Source organism: Malaclemys terrapin, chromosome 7 (genome assembly GCF_027887155.1).
Source record: "Malaclemys terrapin pileata isolate rMalTer1 chromosome 7, rMalTer1.hap1, whole genome shotgun sequence".
In the NCBI taxonomy this organism is placed as follows: Eukaryota; Metazoa; Chordata; order Testudines; family Emydidae; genus Malaclemys; species Malaclemys terrapin.
Window position 1 is genome coordinate 95250046 of NC_071511.1, and position 21442 is coordinate 95271487.

Genomic DNA, 21442 nt, shown 5'->3' on the forward strand with positions numbered 1-21442 from the left:
TTATTAGAACTGGCATATTTAGTCAAAGGAAACGAATAGTCTGGTCTTATATTTAAGTTTTATATAAGGAAAATATCCCATGCATTACCCAGTTGGCTGCCTGGCATAGGAAGGTTAAACTAATGGGGTGTAATAACAAATCTGGCAGTAACCGGTAACAACCACAAAAAAGGGGCAGCTTCTCTTGATGGATAATTAACTTCTCAGGTACAGCAATAATCATACTGATTTGTACAAAAAAGACTAAAATAAACCTGATTTCTCATTAATAGTTCCCCAAAACTCTGGATCTTTGTGCAGTCCCACCAAATATGCCTGAATAGGCCAGCTGGTGAACTACACTGTCAGCATAAGTTTGTCTTAATGTGTTTAATTTTTATGGAAACATTGGTGTGTTAAGACCTCTTTAGAATTTTTTAGATTAAAGATACCCATATCTATAGTTTCATTTTAACTTTTTTTTCATATTATAGTAGTTCAAAAAATGCTTCATGCTGTACAGAATCTTAAGTATGAAAGAATTCAAGTGTTGAAAAGAAGTGCATGATTTGATCATGTTAATATTTTTTAGTTTAATAATTCTTACATTAGACAATAGACTCTTAAAAGAATGATGGCAATGTTGAAAAAGGAACATATTTTCTTGCCTTTTCAGTTTTGTTTAATACTTTCAGAATACTCTCAGTAACAGTGTAAAATATTCTTCTAAAGTGATCTAAAAAAGAATAATAAGAATATGATTTTCTACTTAACGTCTGATATGTATAGCTTATGGGACTTGCCGTGTATAACAGTATCACCTTGGATATTCGCTTCCCACCTTGCTGTTACAAGAAACTTTTGAGTCCTCCCATTGTTCCCTGTGATCAGAACACACCTGTAGGCATCAGTGGTGTTTCATTAGATGACCTGTGTCATATTATGCCAGTAAGTAAAAAAGCAGTATTTTAAAGGATTGTTTATTTAAATAATAATTGGTTTCATGTATCGGTGCTTGGGTGCTTCTGTTTCATTTAAATGTTGCAGAACATTTCACATTATAAGCCCCCTTTTTATATGCTTTCCAAACCACTCACCGTTTTCTCTCTTCTTGAAGATCTTATTTATTTATTTTTTGCTTGTAAAAGACTGAACAAAATTTTCCCTTCTGCCAATTAAGTTATGGGAATTAAAAAAAAAAAAAAAAACTACACACGAACACATGAAACTTCACATCTAAGAAATGTACTATGCAGAACTCCACTCTAAGAGACCAGTGCTATACTTTGCAATCCATGGTATCACTAGATGCAGTAAAACTCTCAACGGTGTACATGAGTCAGTTCTGGATCTAAACATTCCAAGCAAAGTTACAAATGGCCTCAGCCATTTAATTGACCTCAGTTCCTCTATAGCCACCTGCTAGATCATTCATTCTTCATTCCTGTGGTTTAAAAAGCCCTTAAAAGTATTGTAATGGCCAGATTCATTTCTAGTAATTTTAGTGGGGTTAGTTTCTACAATTGAGTAGCAATATTCTGAAATCTGCCTCAGCACAAGATGACATATCCTAAAAAGAGTTTGGGAATCAAAAAAAAAGGTGCCCCATGCAGTTGGAAGATGTTGCTACCCTATCATTAAGGCACTTCGTATGCTGATGGGTACTTGCATTAGTATTATTTTTTTGTGTGTGGCACCATATTCCAGGGTAGGGGTAAGAAGCATGAGCTCAGTCTTAAGCTTCTCCCCCTGGATTGAAGTCTGACCTGCTCAACTCCTTTCTTCAGAAGTCTCAGAATCTTCGACTTTGAAATCAGAGATGATCTTTCGGTCCAGCTTCTCCAACAAAGAAACCATCAGATCGTAAATTGAAGACAAGATCTTCAGATCTTATTTTGCCTGGCAAGAAACCACTTTATCTATCAGTAGGTTCCATTTTTGAATACTGAGCGTCATAGGTCCTCTTGCATTCATATTGAAGAGGAAGGGGGAGGCAAAGCATTCCTCCAGATACACATACGCAGGCCAGACAGTAGATTTACAAAGGTACATAGGAGCCTAAAGATGCAGATAGGCGCCTAGTGAGATTTACAAAAGCACTCTGTGAGTTAAGTGCCTAACTCCCATTGACTTTGAGTGGGAGCTAGGTACCTAAATTCTAGTAAGCACCTAGCTGCATCTTTAGGTACCTAAGTACTTTTGTAAATCTGGCCTATGGTGTCTTCATGCCACAAAGAGAAGTTACATAAGCATAAGCTGGACATGGAATGGGCTATTTAGTTACCATCTGGACACAATGAGCCTTTCACTCAGGCTCATCAGTTATTTGGGCATTTCGGGAGAAGTACATGTCTCCCTCAGTAAAATGCCTCTGAATCCCCACTGTAGAAGGATAACATACAATAACAGAACCAAGTGGTGTCAAAGGAGTACTAATTTTTTTTTTTTAATTGAAGAGCTGCTCTCCCAATATTAGCATCTGATCTTGACTCCAATGTCAAGAGTGTCATGATTATTTAAACAATATAAAGCTGGAAACTAAACTTCAAGTAGCAGCCCTACAAATTTGCAAAATACATGCATTCTGGATGCAAACATTCCAAGCGGCCACTCCCCTGGTAGAACAAGAGTTTAGTCTCTGTGGCACTGGGACTCCAGCTTGCTTATAACAGACCTGGATACTAAATTTAATCTACTTGAATAAGTGTGATATAATGATGGTAGGCAAAATGCAGAAGCAGCCCCTTCTCTAAGCTCTTTGTTTAGTTGTACCTTTCTTTCAGAGGTAACATCTGGGGAACAGTTACTGATAAATAATCTCCCTTTTTTCCATTTGTTTAAAAAAAATCTAACAGGGCTTTTTTAGATCCATTTGTAACTAATGTTTGAAAAATGGAATTCAGTATGAACATATTGGAAATAAGTTCTGTTGCCTGGTGAGGGAAAAAATTCAAAATGTAGTTAGTAGTAGTTGAAAAATCATTTCTGCACATGCAGAGTAACAGGTTGCTTTATGTATAGTATGCTTTAATATGCAATTTTGCCCAAGGTGTTTCTCAGTAGTAAGTTATTGTACTTTAAAAGGACAAGGTGGAATTGTAGCTAATTTAGTAATTTTTTCCCCCCCAGGAGTTGGCCCATGGACTAAGTGAGCTTCTATCCTATGAAGACAACGTTGAAGAAGACTTTTATTCAACCTTCCAGGTACTGTAGGAACACAAAATCTACAGTTTATAGTAATTATTGATCCATCTCAGGAGATTTATTCATAGTGTTGGGGTCACTAGGCCTGCCTGAGCCAAAGTTCTTCCATGTTTAAACTCTGTCCTTCCATGTTTAGCTCTAATCAGCCTCAAAAGCCAAGGGCAGAAATTGGAATGTGTAAACAGCCAATTATCAGTTACGACCCCCACCCCCCTCATACCAAGTACCAAGCGATAATGATGAGGTTTGCATGTTTCTGGCTGAAGAGGTAGTAAACCAAGGGTAAACAAGACCAGGTAACAGTTTAGAGAGAAGTTACTAACAAGCTAGATTTATAGCCCTAGGATGATTTAATTGCTTAAATGTATAAACATGCCTTCAGTAGGGAGGGGAGGGGGAGTAGATGGAGGGGGGGGTGGTAGAGAGGGGTGGGTGGTAGAGAGGAGGGGCTTAGTTGTAAAATGTATAAGAAGAGAGAAACTGTTTTTGCTGGTGTGCTTGATTTGAGACTTGCCTGTCTCCTTGCACCACTTTGAGATCTCAAATAAACTTTGATTGTTTCTCCACCCCAGTATGTTTATTGACGTGAAGCACATCGGGCAACGAACCCCGCTGTTGCTATCCTCGGGCCTCTGTGCCGGCAACAATAGGTAGAGTAGTCCATCATAGAGAGTGATTGCTGATTGTCTGGGGTTGGGGTTAAAGAACTATAAAGCTCGCCCCAGCTTTGAAAGAGTCAGTCTAGCCTGCGAGGTTGGCCCAGACAGAGGCTTTGGAGAACTTGGTAAGTTTGGATTGAAGTTGGCCTGGAAGCCTGATTTAGGCAGAGGCCTACCTAACTTGAAAGACTTTACCTAATCTGGGGGCTAGTTTTTAGGCAAATGCTTGCACTAACTATTTGATATACTCCAACCTGAAAGACTGGCTTAAAGAGAATCCTGATCCAATTATGAAAGACTTGGTTTGCCATGGGAGTTTTAAACTAAGCAGAGACTTGCTCTAATCTGGAATGATTTAGCTTAGCCAACGAAGCTTGGGTTTAGGCCTGCACCAGCCTGAAAACACTTGTTAGGCCTGACATAGGCTTGTTCTAGTAGGGTTACCATACGTCCGGATTTCCCCGGACATGTCCGGTGCTCAAATCCCCGTCTGGGGGGAATTGCCAAAAAAACGGACATGTCCGGGGAAATAGGGAGGCAGCATAAGACAGGGTCCTCCCAGCCCTAGCAGGACCCGCCGGGTCCGCACCGCAGCCCAGCCGCCTGGCTACATTGTAGCGAGCTCGGGCGGGGGAAGGAGAGGGGTGTAGCCACAGAAGGCAGCGGAGGGGCCGCTGCTGCCCCCGGAGGCCGGGCGGACTGCGCGCCCCAGCAGAGCCCGCAGGACCACGGGGAGGCCAGGCCCAGCCAGCGGCCCGGGCTTCCCTCATGGGCCAGGACTCCCCGGCCACTGGGGGACCCTTCCTGCGGCCCCGTCACCCCGCAGGGCAGGAAAAAGGCTGCGGTGCGGGGCAGGAGTGCGGCGTGTGCCGGGGCTGCAGGGACCCGCGCTGCCCCGGTCACCGCTGAGCATCCGAAGCCCCCACCAGGCAGAGGCTGCCAAGGCAGCAGGGCAGGTGGGGGGGAGGGTGTGCAGAGGCTGCAGGGTGAGGAGGAGCAGGGGAGACAGGGGCATACAGGCTGCAGGGGTAGGGGGGCGCAGGGGCAGGGCAGGCGGGTGGTGCAGAGGATGCAGGGACGGGGGGGGTGCAGGGGCTCCAGGGCCAGTGGGGAGCAAGGGGCACAGAGGCTGTGGCGGGGGGGGGGGGGCGGTGCAGGGGCTGCAGGGCAAGTTGGGAGCAGGGAAGCACTTAGCAACCCCCAACCAAGATCAAAGCGGGAGGGAGGAGGGGGAATGTGGGGTGCTCAGAGGAGGGGGCAGAGTTGGGGCAGGGACTTTGGGGAAGGGGTTGGAATGGGGGTGGGGAAGGGGTGGAGCCGGGGGCGGGGAAGGGGCGGAGTTGGGGCGGGGCCGGGGGGGCCAGGACCCCGTGGAGTGTCCTCTTTTTTTAAATGTTTGAATATGGTAACCCTGGTTCTAGTTCAAGGCTTTTTTGCTTTTGCTGGGAATTATATTGTCATCAAGTGGTATGAGAATCTTTATAACCTAAATTATTTTCAATTCTGTGGGACCTACAATTAAAAGAGAGTTTATTTCTTCTAATATATTTAATCTCCTAAATCCTTTTCTGCATCTTTCTCCATCATGGTATTCGAGTCTTACCACACAACTAACACATTTTAAATAGTGTATTTGTTTATTAAGAAAAATACTAAAAACTATAACACACAATTTAAAAAAACTCTCACAAATATGCAAAACTATTGATAAGTGATTTATTTGCCATAATGGACCAAAGGTGTTACATGTGCTATAGCATCTTCTCTCTTTATCCAGGTGTTTCAAGAAGAATTTGGAGTCATAAAATCTTATAACCTAAAGCCTGGTGGTGATAAAATTCCAGTTACGGCTCAGAATAGGAAAGGTACACTAAAGATATAAATATACCAATTGAAATGTACCAAACTTCACTTATAACTATAGATTTTGTTATTTAGCTGAGTAGTAAAAATAAAATTCAGAATGAACTTCCTAATATACTTTCTATTTATAATGCTACGTAAAGTAAAATGTATTTTAGAAGTTTTAAATTATTTCAACTCTGTTTAAGACAATACAATAAATGATAGTCTGAAATAATTGTATTTAATATCTAATATAAAGGATATCAAATGCTTTTTTTTTTCTTTTAGAATATGTGCAGCTTTATGTTGACTTCATTCTCAACAAATCAATCTACAAACAATTTGCAGCTTTTTATTATGGATTCCATAGTGTCTGTGATTCATATGCGTTGATGGTAAGAATAAGATGAGAAGTTTTATAATTAAGATATTATTAAATAAAGTTTGTTTGGTTTACTTCTATTATAAATCTGTGACAAAGAATTGAAAATGACTGATCTGAATTATATAAATAAACATTAATAATTCAACTGACTTTTTTCAGTGTTCATAGAGGCTCTGTTCATCAAAATATTTAAGCAAATGCCTAATTTTAAGCATACGAGTAGGCCCACTGAGATCAATGTGCCTTGCTGAATATGACCACTCAAGAAAGAGATCTTGGAGTCATTGTGGATAGTTCTCTGAAAACATCCACTCAGTGTGCTGCGGCAGTCAAAAAAGCTAACAGAATGTTTGGAATCATTAAGAAAAGGATAGATAATAAGAAAATATCATATTGCCTCTATATAAATCCATGGTATGTCCACATCTTGAATACTGCATGCAGATGTGGTCATCCCATCTCAAAAAAGATATATTGGAATTGGAAAAGGTTCAGAAAAGGGTAACAAAAATTATTAGGGATATGGAACAGCGTCCATATAAGGAGAAATTAATAAGACTGGGACTTTTCAGCTTGGAAAAGAGACAAGTAAGGGGGGTATGATAGAGGTCTATAAAATCATGACAGGTGTAGAGAAAGTAAATAAGGAAATGTTATTTACTCCTTCTCATAACACAAGAACTAGAGGTCACCAAATGAAATTAATAGGCAGCAAGTTTAAAACAAACAAAAGGAAGTATTTCTTCACACAGTGCACAGTCAACCTGAGGAACTCTTTGCCGGAGGATGTTGTGAAGACCAAGACTGTAACAGGGTTCAGAAAAGAACTAGATAAATTCATGGAGGATAGGTCCATCAATAGCTATTAGCCAGGATGGGCAGGGACAGTATCCCTAGCCTTTGTTTACCAGAAGCTGGGAATGGGTGAACAGGGGATTGATCACTTGATGATTACCGGTTCTGTTCATTCCCTCTGAAGCACCTGGTATTGGCCACTGTTGGAAGATAGGATACTGGGCTAGATGGACCTTTGGTCTGACTCAGTATGGCAGTTCTTATGTTCTTATGACCAGAAAACTATTTGAGAAAAACAGTATATAATTGCATTAGTATTTAGGACTCTGCAATATTACGGAGTTGGAAAGTATAGTGTTTTCATTGGAGAATCTTAAAGGTCTTTAAAAATATTTAATGTATTTCCTCTCACAATACTGCTAGTAAGTAACCAGTATGATCCCCCTTTTATAGACAGATAATTGCAACAGATTAATGCCAAGATTTTTTTTTTTCCAATGGGTAGGATTTTTAACAGTTAGGATTCAGTGTGGCCTGATTTTTCAAAAGTGCTTATCACCCAGCAGTATTCACTAAACTTAATGGCTGCTCATCTCTTTTGAAAATCAGGCCATTTATTTGGGTGCCTAAATGTAAACTCGAAACCTTAATTTTAGATACCAATTTTTTAAAACTTTGTCTTAAGTAATTGCAAATATATAATAAAACCACAAAAGGAACCTCTGTTTCCTCACTTTAGTCTTTAGTTTTAAGCCAGTGATTCCCAGGTGTGCTGAGCTAGATCCCCTCTTCTGTGGCAGGTTTGCAGAGGTGCCCCCATTGTCTCTCATGATTAGGGTTGCCAACCCTCCAGGATTGTCTTGAAGTCTCCAGGAATTAAAGATTAAACTTTAATTAAAGATAATGTCATGTGATTAAACCTCCAGGAATTCGTGCAACCAAAGTTGGCAATCTACTCGTGATATAGCCCAGATGGTGTCAGTGTGGTCCATTCTCTTTCCCGCTCTATCCTTATTCTTATTCTATCCTTATAATCAAGGTGGGACTACTAGGGTCTGTTAATGAACAGTTCTGTGGGCATTTTTGGTGAATTTTAGGTTATTTTCATCTTAGAAAGTAATGGGAGAAAAAGCAAAGAGAAGTCACCCAAAACTCAGCAGAATAAACATAAAATCCTTCAGTAGACCCCACACCACTGGCTGGCTGACATGAAAAATCATCCATTGAAAATAATATTGTTCCCCCCTTTTTCCTGAAACTTCCCTTTTCTCCCTCACTTCTCCCCATGGCTTCTCTTCCTAGTGACCTACCTTGTTTTGGCTGCAAAAAGGGCCTCATGGCTGCTCAGTGCCTCCTCCCTGCTGGCTACCTCTTTTCAGTGCATGCAGCATCTGGCTCCAAACTAAACCCTTTACTGAGCTGAATGCATCTCTAGACCATTAGAGAGGATCAGAACTGGAAGCCCAATATGTGCAAGCAGTGATGAGCTCCCAAAATCCTAAGAACCGGTTCCCTACTGGGTCCTCAGCGGCACTTTGGGTATTCACTCGCTCCAGGTTTTTGGCGGTATTTCGCTGGCAGGTACTTCACCCGGAGCGAGTGAAGACACCCCCTCCTCCCCCGCCGCCACCGATGTGCCGCTGAAGACCGGGTAGGGAACCGCGCGGTGAGTACAAGCCCCACGTGCCTGTCTCCCCCGCAACCCACGTCCTGCCCCCAACTGCCCCCCTCAGAACCCGCAACCCATCAAACCCCCCCCGCTCCTTTTTTCCCCTGACCACCCCCTCGTGAGACCCCCCCCACCCTAACTGCCCCCCAGGACCCCATCCCCTACCCAACTCGCCCTGTCCCCTGACTGCCCCAACCCCATCCACCACCACCCTGACAGACCCCTGGAACTCCCACCCTGACAGACCCCTGCCTACCTAACCACCCGTTCCCCGTCCCCTAACTGCCCCACCCCCCCCAGAGCCTCTGCCCCCTCCAACTGCTCCCTGCCCCTTATCCAACCCCTCCTCCCAGCCCGGGCCCTTACCATGCTGCTGTGTAAGGATGCCACGCGGCCACTGGAGCTCGCAGCCCCACCCCCTTACCATGCTGCTCAAAGCAGCAGGAGCTGCCCAGAGCACTGGCACCGGCAGCGCGGCGCACTGGGGCTCTGCGAGGGCTGGGGGAGCCTCCCCAGCTGGGAGCTCGGGCAGGACGGTCCCGCAGGCTGGATGTGGCCTGCGGACCAGAGTTTGCTCACCCACACACCTCTTTAGGAACCGGTTCTACACCGGCTTCTAAATTTAACAACCGATTCTTGCGAACCGGCTCCAGCTCACCACTGTGTGCAAGTGAGAAAAGCTGCCAGCAGGTAGTAGAGTAAAGAGTGGTTGCCTGTCACACACACCTGCGATGCTGACCAGGACCTTAGTTACCTTGGGCAGGTTTTCTAAAGCCTGGCCTGTTCTGACCAAATGAGGACTAATGGCAGATATACTGCTGGCTTCCCTCCTCTGCCCCTCCCCCATTTCTAGTTGGATCATTGGGAGGGGGCTGTCAGGATCACACAATCTTGTGTACTTACAGTAAATTATGGGTACAGCGTTACTCAAAGAGAACATGAAGAAGAGGTAGGTAGCCATCTTAAAAGCAATTCTGGGTCCCTCAATTTCAGCCCCCCCCACCTCACCCCCCATTTATGGATCATGCCCACAGTGGGGGCAGGAATCGGACAACTTCTCCAGCACAACTTCTTCTTTCTTCCAGTCTTTGCTGGCCTTTCCAGTTGCTACATTCATCCCGTTTCTCATGAACCATGAAGCCAATCAGAAACTGGCAGGGAAAGGAGCTGACACTGGAGCTTAGTCTCCATTTGTTTTTTCACCACTTCTGCAACCTGATAGTTCAGCCAGATAGCTTGCAAATAGCCACAGGGAAGTGGTGCATGTTTGAATAAAATAATAATACCACCACCACTAGATGGTAGACAATTGTCTTAATTGGAATTACTTAATTAGACCTTATTAGTTAAATATTCATACAGCATGATACAGAATACAGAAAGTATACTTTACTATCCTCTGTAAAATATTCATACAGCATGATACAGAATACAGAAAGTATACTTTACTATCCTCTGTAAATTGTGAAGAGATGGTAGCTTGTTCTCTTTTTATTTTTATATATATATATATACACACACACACACACACACACACACACACACACACACACACACACCTACCTCTACCCTGATATAACGCTGTCCTCGGGAGCCAAAAAATCTTACCGTGTTATAGGTGAAACCATGTTATATCGAACTTGCTTTGATCCGCCGGAGCGTGCCCCTCCCCCTCCCCCACGGAGCCCTGTTATATCCGAATTCGTGTTATATCCGGTTGCGTTATATTGGGGTAGAGGGGTGTGTGTGTGTGTGTGTGTATATATATATATATATATATATATAAAAAATAACTGAGATGGCAACTTGTTCTCTTCAACTAACTTGCCAAAATTTATTCCTTTATATACTGGTTTAGAGCAAAGAAAGTTTATTTGTTGGGAGGGGAAAAACTACTTTCCCACAGTTGATTGTGTGTGTTTTGTTTTAATATTTTAATTTATTTAACTACTTATGGAATTTTTATGGTATTTTAATTTGCATGATTGGCCCACTAAAGGGATTTCTAACACCAGTTATTGTTATTAAGAACATCTGTTCCAGCAAGCACTTCCAAAGGAGTTAAAAACATCTTTGAATGTGTCATTTTTTATAAATTACAGAAAATATTTGTATTCACAAATACCTCTTATTAATCACAGAACATAACTGGATTGTAAGCACCCCTTATCAATTATCCGATCTTGTTCATTATATCATATTTCTATAGTAATAAGTATCTTTTGTTAGTGCCAGGAGTCCCTTCCTGGACATCTGGATTAGATTAAAGGAGTTAAATTATACACATTTCATTATTGAGTACACGCTTTCCTTTATTTTCTTACTCAATAAAGTTTAACTTAAGTACAGAAAAAGGATTTTCGTTAACGGGTTTGGTTATATGGGTTTTACGATATCAGTGGAGAATGAATATGATCGACAACCAGAAATCCTAATCAAGAAGTATATCCTTCCCACTTACTGACCAGAGAGCAGTGAATTTGGTGAGATTGAGGCAGCAGGCCCATTGGTCACTGGGACAGTTAGGCTCTTCCCTGTCCAGGAAGGAATTATTAAGGTGGCTTGGAACCAACTTTATGGTAGTGTGGCTCCTAATCTGACCAACAGCATGTCAATGAGTTGCTCCAAGGTCTTGCTTCTGATTGATTGGGAGCTTTTCTGGTCCTGAAATTAAGGTGTCGCAGGTTCATACATACTTCTTCCCTGCTCCCTATGTTTGCAGGCACCACACTAGTACTTCAGGAAGAAGGGGGAGAGATTTAAAACTAGTAGCATTTTCAGGGCGAAGAGTCTCCATTCTCAACAACTGAAGCATCAGAATATTATGCAGAAAGAACTAGATGACCTAGAGGACTGTGGTAATAGAAATTAGATGAAAATTAATAATATCAAGTTCAAAGTCATGCACTTGGGGAATTATAATACAAATTTCTTTGGAGCAGCCTTTGGAGGCAACAGAAGAGGAGAGAGACCTGGGTGTGTGGGTTCATCCCAGGATAGCTATGGCTAGCAATGAGATGCAGCTGTGAAAAAGGCGAATGTGATCCTAGAATGTATCAGGTGAGGTATTTCTAGTAGAGATTGGGAAATATTAACACTATTGTACAAGGCAGTGGTAAAACCTCACACGGAATACTGCATGCAGTTCTGTTCACCCATGTTCAAGAAAGAAAGAAATTCAAACTGGAACAGGTGCAGAGAAGGGTTACTAGGAAAATCAGGGAATGTGGGGCCTATCTTATGAGAGGAGGCTGTGAAAGAACTTAGTTTCTTTAGCCTAGCAAAATGAAGGCTGAGGGGGGATGTGAGCGTGCACAAATATATCGAGGAAGTAAACACCAGAGAGAGAGAAGAGCTAGTTAAGTTAAAGGAAAATGTTGACACAAGAACAAATTATTATGAATTAATTAAGGCTCAGAAATTAGAAAATTGCTAACCATCAGAGGAACTTCCCAATAGGAGTAGATTGGGAAAGCAATCTAATTAATTTTAAGATAGAGCTTGATAAATTTATGAGTGGGATTGTATGATGGGGTTGCATGCTGTGATGGGGGTTGGGCATAGCGGCCCTGAGGTGTATTCTGTATATTTTTTTTTTTCCCTCCTTCCTCTGAAGTATGAGATAGGACACTGGACAGGATGGGTCAGTGCTATGAGGCATAAAGGGAATTCCTTCTCGGATGCTTGGCTGGTGGGTCTTGCTCACATGCTGAGTGTTATACCGATCATCATTTCTATTTTCAGGAATGAATTTCCCCAGATTAGATTGGCAGGAATCGGGGGGGTGGGGGGGAGGAAGAGTTGCCTCACTCTGCAGCATGGCGTGCATGGCGATTGTTAGAATCATCTGAGTATATCTCACCTAATCAATTCCCTGCCATTGCAGAGGCCTTGAGTATTAGTGCTCCTCACTCCTTCCTGTTCTCTGGCTGTGGCGTACAATAGTTTACTGGTGTTGGGCTCAGGACAGGATAATTGGGTTCAGTTTAGGGCTTGTGGATGTGTGCAGGAGGTCAGAATCGATGGCCTAAATCTCTGTCTCTAAGTAAGAAAGTGTAAACATTAGGAGGCAAGGGGAATAAGGGGAATAGTAATAACACACTAATGGATATTACCCACATTTATTTTGTTTGTTAGTAAACAATTTTAAAATTAAGCGCTGAGGAATTGATCTTCCTGCAAAATAGTAAATACTGGAGTATAGATATAAACTTTTATCCATGAAAAATGTTCTTAAGAAAATAACATACTTTGTCTACAATGCATAACAAAACATTTGCAATTTAATTTTTCAATTCTTAGTCTGAATCTTTATTAGCATCATTATTTATCTTTAAAAAAGTGTTCTGCCAGCAAATGTTATGACTTTTTGGCAGCTACTTCGTCCAGAAGAAGTTGAAATTCTTGTTTGTGGAAGCCCTGAACTGGATATGTATGCTCTACAGAGAAACACCCAGTATGATGGCTACCTGAAAACTGATCTCACTATACGGTAGACTTAATTTTTAATCTTCTTAATATTCATATAGAAGAACAGTATAGACTGATGCACTAATGGGACCAATTAAAATCTGAATTTCAATATAGTCTTGAAGTACTAAGATATAACTAAGTTTTTAAAAGGTTATCTCAAAATGAGATAAAAATACTGTAGTCTTATCTCCTTAAGTAGGAAAAGTTATATTAGTTGAACCTCCTTAGCTATGCCAAGTATCTTTAAAAGGACACAATCGCTTTAAGTCTAGTCAGTTTCAGGTACTACACCAAGCTACTGTGTGGTTTTACAATATTTTCCTATATTTTAAAATGTTACCTCTCTTCTCTGATGATGATGATGATGATGATGTGTGAACGATCCACACAAACTGGGGCAACTGTCTATACACAAAATGTAAAATGCATAAAAAATTGAGAAGAAAATATTTCCATCTGATCTTTCTGTAATACCTAGTACCCCTAGGCATTTCTTGTAACTAATAGGTTTTAAATAAAGTTTCAGACGTTATGTGTATGTTTAACTAAACCAACATTTGAAAAATAAGGGTTTGTAAGATACAGGCAGCCAAAACATCTCTTTCCTTTGTTCCACTATGCCAGTTATAAAATCTGGCCCTAAATAATGGGGGGGGGGGGGGCGGAGAAGTTGTATAGAAGAGTGTCACTAGCACGTTTTTGATAACGGTGTTTGAAAATGTACATAAATACTTTATGCTTTTAAGTTCACCTGTTAACTATATGTTGATAGGAATTTTTATATTAAGTGACAATATCTGAGCATAGGGCATAGTGATAACTTTACATTGCTTTTATCAAGCTATTAACTATCCCCTTCCCTAATTAATACTGTAGATACTTTTGGGAGGTAGTACTTGGATTTCCTCTTGATCTCCAAAAGAAGCTACTGCATTTTACTACAGGAAGTGACAGAGTACCTGTGGGAGGGATGGCTGATTTGAATTTCAAGATTTCAAAGAGTGAAACATCCACTAACTGGTAAATAATTTTCATTTGTATTCTTAAATATTTTTAACAGAAGTGTCTTATTGTAATTTGTGTATGTAGTATAAAAAAGCAAACTGATTGAGAAACTATATTAGTTCCTTTAGCTTGCTTTACAAATGTTATTAAAACCATTTATTGATTACACAAATTTAGCAGATGTTCATCTAATACAGAGCCAGCTCTCTGAACAATGTGTAAATCTGAAATCCAGTTTACTGCTTTTTAATACAAGTCGTCCTTATGCTTCAATTCAAAGAAGCAGTTTGCTTTAGTCCTTGACTGGGGCTGAACTGGTGAAAAATAAACTACCATATTTACCAAGAGTTCTGCTGGATCCATTTGGGTGTTCATCACTCTGGATACCGGTCTCTGCAGCTGACAGAGTGCCCTTGTTTCTTATGGCTGATCTGAGTCAAGCTTTTTAGTGTGTGAGTCCTGAACAGATTGACCATTGCTTTGGGATCTCTATAGAGTAAATGGATAGATGTTCTCTGTAGGTGAAACAAGAGAGTCTGTAACATGAAATTAAAGGTTAAATATTTGTGTGCTCCGCTGGAACCTTTTATATCCTTTTGAACTCATCTGGGAAGTTTCTCATTCCTTACTATCAAGCTAGTTTTTTGGATGGCTGTTTTCTCCAGAAGGTTAGGAGAAATTCAGCTTGGTTAATTTGGAGAGCGTACTGTCACCAGAAATTCCTGGTTCCACTTTGCATTGTCAAGTCTTCAGCATCACAACTAATTATAGATCTGAAATAAGTACAGTACATGAGACCTTTTTTTTTTTTTCAAAAATTCATTTATTGTAATTGGCCTTATCATAATATTATAATGCTTCTACTGATTTTTAGATCAACTGACTCATGAATCCAATAATATGTTAAAGGAATATCAAGGCAAGAAAACTGACTGCTAATCTGATCTTAACTTGGTCTCATTTTTAAATTCTCAGAATTGTATATGATCTTACATATATTTGGGTACACGCAACACATATCTTCCTGTTGTCTGGTGCAGTGGCACAATTTAAAAATGGAGTAGTAGTTTTTAAGTAAAAGGTAAATATTAGAATAATGTAGGCGCTATTCCTACAGTGTCATCTTTGTAGTCAGATTCTTGCACCCATGCAGAGCCATATTGACTTCCATGTGCCTCTTCATAAGCATAAGGATCCACCTGCGTGGCTCATATTACAGGATCCAGGCAGTAGTAATGGCCAGAATTTTCAAACCTGAGTGCCCAATATTATAGTCCTAGATCCATTGTATAGGTACCTAGTAGTGAAAGTGGCCTGAGTTTTAAAGGTGCTGCAGCTCCTGTTGACTTTAGTGAAATGCATGGATTCTCAGTGCTTGTAGACATCTGGAGCCTGGTCTTCACTGGCCTAAAGGCTGTGATTTTTCAAAAAAAAGTTAGGCCACTGCTAAGAGCTTTGGAAAATCCCATCCCAAATATGAATTTAGAAACTTAACTTTAGACATCGAGCTTTGGAAATTTGCCAATATGTCCAGTCAGTTTCATACCTCAAACTGAGCTGAACTGTAATTCCGTACATATTCCACTGTTGATGCATATGCAGCCCCTGCACTTGATTTTTGGATTCTTTTGGCTACCAATATCCATATGGGGCCATGCCTGTGCTCTGTGTCTTTGTGCCTCCCACCTAAGGATTTAAAGACAACCCTACCCATCCTTCAGTTCCTTCTCCGTGCCTGTGGCTATGAGTTGGAACTTTGACAGTGGCTGAGCCTCTCGATCACTGTGCCCTTTCTGTTGTTTGTAAATATCTTCTTGTTAGGATTAGCTTTTTACTTGGTGTTTCCTTTCTCTTTGAAAACAAAAAAAAAATTTCTCTGAACGACTTCACCTGGAACCAGGGTTAGTCTTTTTAACAGAATAGAAATCTCCACGATTTAAGAATTGTCCTTGTGAGGCAGTAATGCCACTTAATGATGGGAATACAGGTCCCATGGCACCTCTCTCAGGAACGTGCCTTAGCAAAGGGGCACGTTCCTGAGAGAGGTGCCATTTTGCAAATCGTTCTTGAAGCAAAGGGAAGAGAGATTCTCCAGAAGCTTCTTTTACTGGAGATGTCTGTGCCTCTTCAGATATTGGAGTGGCTGGACATGAAATTCCTGAGCAGTCCTCTTCCAAAAGAGCTCCAGTCAGCTCTTCAGTCTACTCTCTGAGGCACCTGTCTAAGGGACCTTCCTTTCTGGCTGGTAAAATATCTGAGGTTGGGGGAGAAAGGAGCATTGCACCTCTAAGGGACACAGATTTAGGTCCCCCCTCACTAGGTCCTCTCATTCTGCTACTGAGAAAGGTAGTTCAAATGAGTGGGTGTCCCTCTGGCACCCAGTCCACACCAGTCACCATATCCGAGTGCCAGCTCCCATAAAGCATCTTATATCATCCAGAACTGACTTGTCACTGAGGCTTCTGGTACCAATCTCTTCCATTCACTTGATACCACCATGCTCAGTACCAAGACCTGTTGCTGCATCAACAGACCTCACACTCTCTGCAGTACCATTTCGTTGTTCATCTAATTTCCTTCTGAAGTACCAACCACTACTCTGTCTCTTCAGTACTGAGCACATCTGTGGTACCAGGTAGACAACATACTAAAGGCTTGCCTAGCACCTGAGCTGGTACTGCCCCTCCATTAAAAGAGCATAAGTTTTTCTCCTCCTCTTGGTCAGACAATAACAGGGAGGGGTCACCATCTCATTCCCTGGAGTGCTTTGATCCCTACATACCAGAAAAGGATTCTAGGGTGCACTACTACCATCTAAGGCCCAAAAGTTCTGGGAGAGACACTATGCCTTGACCCCCATGGTTCAATATCCATACCAGGACCCTGGCAGTCATATCCACTCTCATGGCTCCCTGTTCAATATTCATACCAGTACCCTGGCAACCATCCCTCACGCACAGCACAGCCCATCTGAGAAGTATCAGATATTCCAAACAAGGAAACCATCAGCTTCTGGCTGCATCATCATCTCATCCACCTTTGCTACTGAAAGCCTTGGTCACAGATGCCTCCAGTCTAGGGTGGGGAGCCCACCTAGACTATCTTCAGCCGCAAGTTCCCTGCACTTCTCAGGAAGCCTGGTTGCATATAATACTAGAATATCTTCTGTCCTTTAGGGAGCTTGTAGACAGTTCTGTCTTCCTTAAGGTTCACCTAACCGCCATTTCAGCTTTCCATCTTCCCATTTGATTCAGGGCTATTCAGCATTCTCACACCCCACAGTAGGTAGATTCCTGAAGAGCCTTATAAGGGTATGTCTCCCAATCAGGTACCCTCCTCTTCCTTGGGATCTTAACCTAATGCTGACAAGTTTGATGAGTCTTCCTTCCCGCATTCCTTTGAGCTCCTAGCTACACATTCCCTCCTGTCCATCAAAACAGCCTTCCAGATTGCAATAATAGCAGTTATCAAGGTAGGAAAAATGCATATGCTCACTGCAGAACCTCCATATACAGTATTTCAATGAGGCCTCACCCAAAGGTGTTGCTAAAGGTAGTCTCTGACTTCCATTTCAACCTCGTAATACACCTGCCTGTGTTCATTCCCAAGCCGTATGCCAACAAGGAAAAATTACAGCTTAATCCACCAGGGTTTAAGCAGCTTCTGCAGCTTTTTAAGAAGCATTTTGATAGTGGAAATATGTAGGGAAGCAACTTCAAAATTCCATGCATACATTTACCAAACATTACTCCATAGATGAAGCATCAAGATCTGATGCTCCTTTTTGGCAGAGCTATCTTATTGTTAGACTCCAAGCACCCACCTCCTGTGCTATAGGTCACTGCTTGTGAGTCACCAACCATGGAATATATATGGACGACTAACCAAAAAGAAAATTGTTACTTACCTTAAAGTAACTGTGGTTCTTCAAGATGTGTTAAATATTAAATTAAATTAATGGAGATATCCTATCTCCTAGAACTGGAAGGGACCTTGAAAGGTCATCGAGTCCAGCCCCCTGCCTTCACTAGCAGGACCAAGTACTGATTTTGCCCCAGATCCTTAAGTGGCCCCCTCAAGGATTGAATTCACAACCCTGGGTTTGGCAGGCCAATGCTCAAACCACTGAGCTATCCCTTCCCCCACATGTTATCCATTTATATTCCACAGCCCACCTTCCTCACTACTACAGAGTCTCATAATACCTGGATTCTGTATTGGCAAAGAGTCTGAGGGTTATTTGGGGTTTCCTCACCCTTTGTGCACTGAGGTGGGAGGCACAAGGACACTGCTGGACAAAAAGAATCCAAACTCAAGGGCACTAACCATAGAATATATATGAACAACACATGTTGAACCCCAGTTACTGTGAGGTAAGTAACACTTTCTTCGTGTTGGTTTGTAAAAGTAATGCACATAAATTAAAAGCATACAGGTAATATCCTAGTGCTATTATATTTCTGTTAAAAACAAATGGTGCATTATTTTTTAAATATTTTTAGGTTACCTGTGGCCCACACCTGCTTCAACCAGCTTTGCCTCCCTCCTTACAAGAGCAAAAAAGAACTGAAGCAGAAGCTGATCATTGGAATTTCAAATACAGAAGGTTTTGGTCTAGAATAAGATGAAAGATTTAAAATACAGGATTTTTTATGTAGCACTCACTCTCCTCTTATTGTGCCTTTAAGCTTTTCATGTTTCTGTCTCTTGATCCTGTGCCAGTCTTATCCAATTTAAAACATTTTTTTTTTTAATTAAATGCAAAGTGCATTTGTTTTTGCTGTATGGCAATACATTTACTGCTTGTTTTTTCAGAAAGTAATTTTCATAAAATACAGAATGCTGCATTACTTGACAGAAGAAAGCTGACAGAGGTGACAAATTCCAGGTTACAGTTTTGTCTCTGATTATTCTTGGAGCACTTTATAATTAATCATAATTTGCATCATGATGCATGTTCCACTGGGAAAGGAAACACAAAAGGTTTCTTGATTAGGTAAGCCAAGTGGCAGAATGTCTTTAATTAATACACGCAGTAGCAAAGTGTATAACTGCCATTCATGTGAGACATGGGGCCATATTTTCATATTGAGACATAAAGCAATTTTAGCCTGGATAAAATGTATACAGTTTTAATGTTCTGGCTTTCGTTATCAAATAATTAAGTAGGATATTTAAAAAGCATGTAAATAACTGCCTGTGGAAAAATAGGATTTTGATAGTGCCATTAATTGCTAAAGATTTATTTTTACAAATACACAGTTTTAGATGTTATATATTCAGCTTTTACAGATCAACAGAATTGATTTGTACAGGGATGTTAAAAGTACTATTTTCAGTATAACTGGACTCAAGGACAAACTTTAAGTATTAAACAACCTGCATGTTCATTTTATGAAATTGGCAGAAAACTAGTCAGTTTGACTGTAGATATTGTAGTTTTGTAACCATGGCTTACTTAAAGAAATTGGATGTTGACAGGTAAATTCTAAATCTCTTTGAATCACTTCAGAAATAAGTGATATCCACATCACATGGAAAAATATTAAAATTTTAACTTGTGAACCATACTGTCATTTGATCAACAACTTTATGCTAGAAATCTTTTACTAAAAGTTTATTAGAGTAAGCTATGACAAAAGTGAAAACAAGAACAAATCAAAATGCTGTAGCTTTCATTTAACTTGAAGGTCAGTATTTAGACAATGTTTTGTTTTTTTCACTGCACACTAATAAAGTAAATGTAAAGATATTCTTGTCTGCAAGTCTTAGCAAATTTGGAGCTGGGGAAGAAACTGATTGTAAAATGCAGGCATAATTACAAATCCATTTTTATTCACAACCTGAGACAGTTAGCAGCATACAGTATAGTATATTGTATTTTTTTACATCAAGTAATACCTACTGTATGTTCTATAGATTTTGCAACAGAACTTATTTGCAATAACAAAATATACAGTAATTTTTCTGATACTTTTCTTATTCTGGCTATTTCTTCCTTTCTATACTACTTACATACAACCAGCAGATTTCTACGTTGGTTAATAAACTAATCTGGCTACCCTGTAACCTTAATGCCATTAATCCTGTAGTAAATAACTACACATTTCATTCTGTTCTGATCCTTAAAGAAGGTAGTGATATTTTACCATTTTTATTTTATTAGGAATAGAGATTAGTGGTAGGATTTTTGAAAGCATTCAGCATTAGCTTAACTCAGCTCCTCTTTAAGTCAGTGGTAAAACTACCATTGACTTCAGTGGGAGCATATTTAGACCAGTAATTGGTGCTTTTAAAAATACAACTCTAGAATTATATTTTTAATCTGAAAATGTAAAATGAATCAGTTAAACAAATCACACTGCTTCATCACTGTACTGCCTGAACTAAAGAAACATTTTAAATGGGTAAAATATTAATAAGCACAAAAATGTGAGTGTATTTTAGAAATCAGAATTATGTATATTTTTATTAAGTAAACTGGAAACAAAATGTTTGTTTCTAAAGGGGGTGATTCATGGAAAGTTGTCTTATGCATTTTGTTTATGAATTAATAGCTATACAGTTTCTCATGTAAAAATGCACATAAGTCAATATTTTTATGACTCAAGCCCACATTTAATAACTGAAGCATTGTTTCTGCCTATCATTAAGATAAAAGCTTTACATTTTAATCTTTTATCACAAAATTGCACTTTGCCTTGGTTTAGTTTTAATTATTAAAAGCTTTTTGGGTTTACTGTATAATATTACCTCAAAATTTTAAAAGCTATTATATTTGCATCCATTTTTAAATAAACTAGAGAACTGTCATTGAATTACATTTTATATTTCCTGACATTAAGTTAAATAATTGTAATTTTTGTATTTGTTAAATGAAAGCATTGCACAGTATTTATGAAATAAGCCTCTGATCTCCTCATTTAACATTGTTTGCTCAACTACATTTTATTTTGTTGTCTTGCAATGTAATCCAATGAAACCTTCCCCCCATTTTTTCTCTCTACAATTTTTTTGTACATTACCTAAGGAAATCTGGTTTGTATACATTTGTTCATTACTGGGTATCTATTTTTATGTATTGAAATTGTGCAGTCATTAAATCAAACACGTTTCAATTTCCGAGTTTGACCTATTGAAGTGCAGTATTTTTTCCATTGAAACATTTTCTTTGCACTAGCAATTCATAATCTTCTATTAAATCTCTGCATGTTTCAATGAATAAGAAATCTTGACTTACTAATACAGAGATGCTCACCAAAAAGCCCTAAAATAATATTCCATATTCTATCTTGAACTACCAATGTTGCAATGCATACCATGCTAGAAACACAAGAATGTAAAATAGTATTGATCCTGAACCTATTTCTCCTTATTTTGAGGAACAATCCTGATCCCACAGCTTCAGGGCTGTTCTAATTTGTGGTG

At 40.1% G+C, this 21442-nt stretch overlaps 1 protein-coding gene across 2 annotated transcripts in view; it reads left to right on the top strand.

The window, feature by feature from the left end:
• Window positions 1–21136, top strand: part of HECTD2 (HECT domain E3 ubiquitin protein ligase 2) — a 74310-nt gene extending 53174 nt beyond the window's left edge. The window contains exons 15-21 of one of the 2 annotated variants that reach the window (XM_054034038.1): window positions 769–927; window positions 3109–3183; window positions 5620–5707; window positions 5976–6082; window positions 12913–13028; window positions 13886–14029; window positions 18517–21136. In XM_054034038.1, coding sequence (XP_053890013.1) covers window positions 769–927; window positions 3109–3183; window positions 5620–5707; window positions 5976–6082; window positions 12913–13028; window positions 13886–14029; window positions 18517–18637 — 810 coding nt within the window. In that variant the 3' untranslated portion in view covers window positions 18638–21136. Of the gene's footprint in view, window positions 1–768; window positions 928–3108; window positions 3184–5619; window positions 5708–5975; window positions 6083–11478; window positions 11597–12912; window positions 13029–13885; window positions 14030–18516 lie in introns of those variants that run through there. The other variant, XM_054034039.1, reaches the window with a different exon arrangement.
• The last annotated feature ends 306 nt before the right edge of the window (window positions 21137–21442 follow it).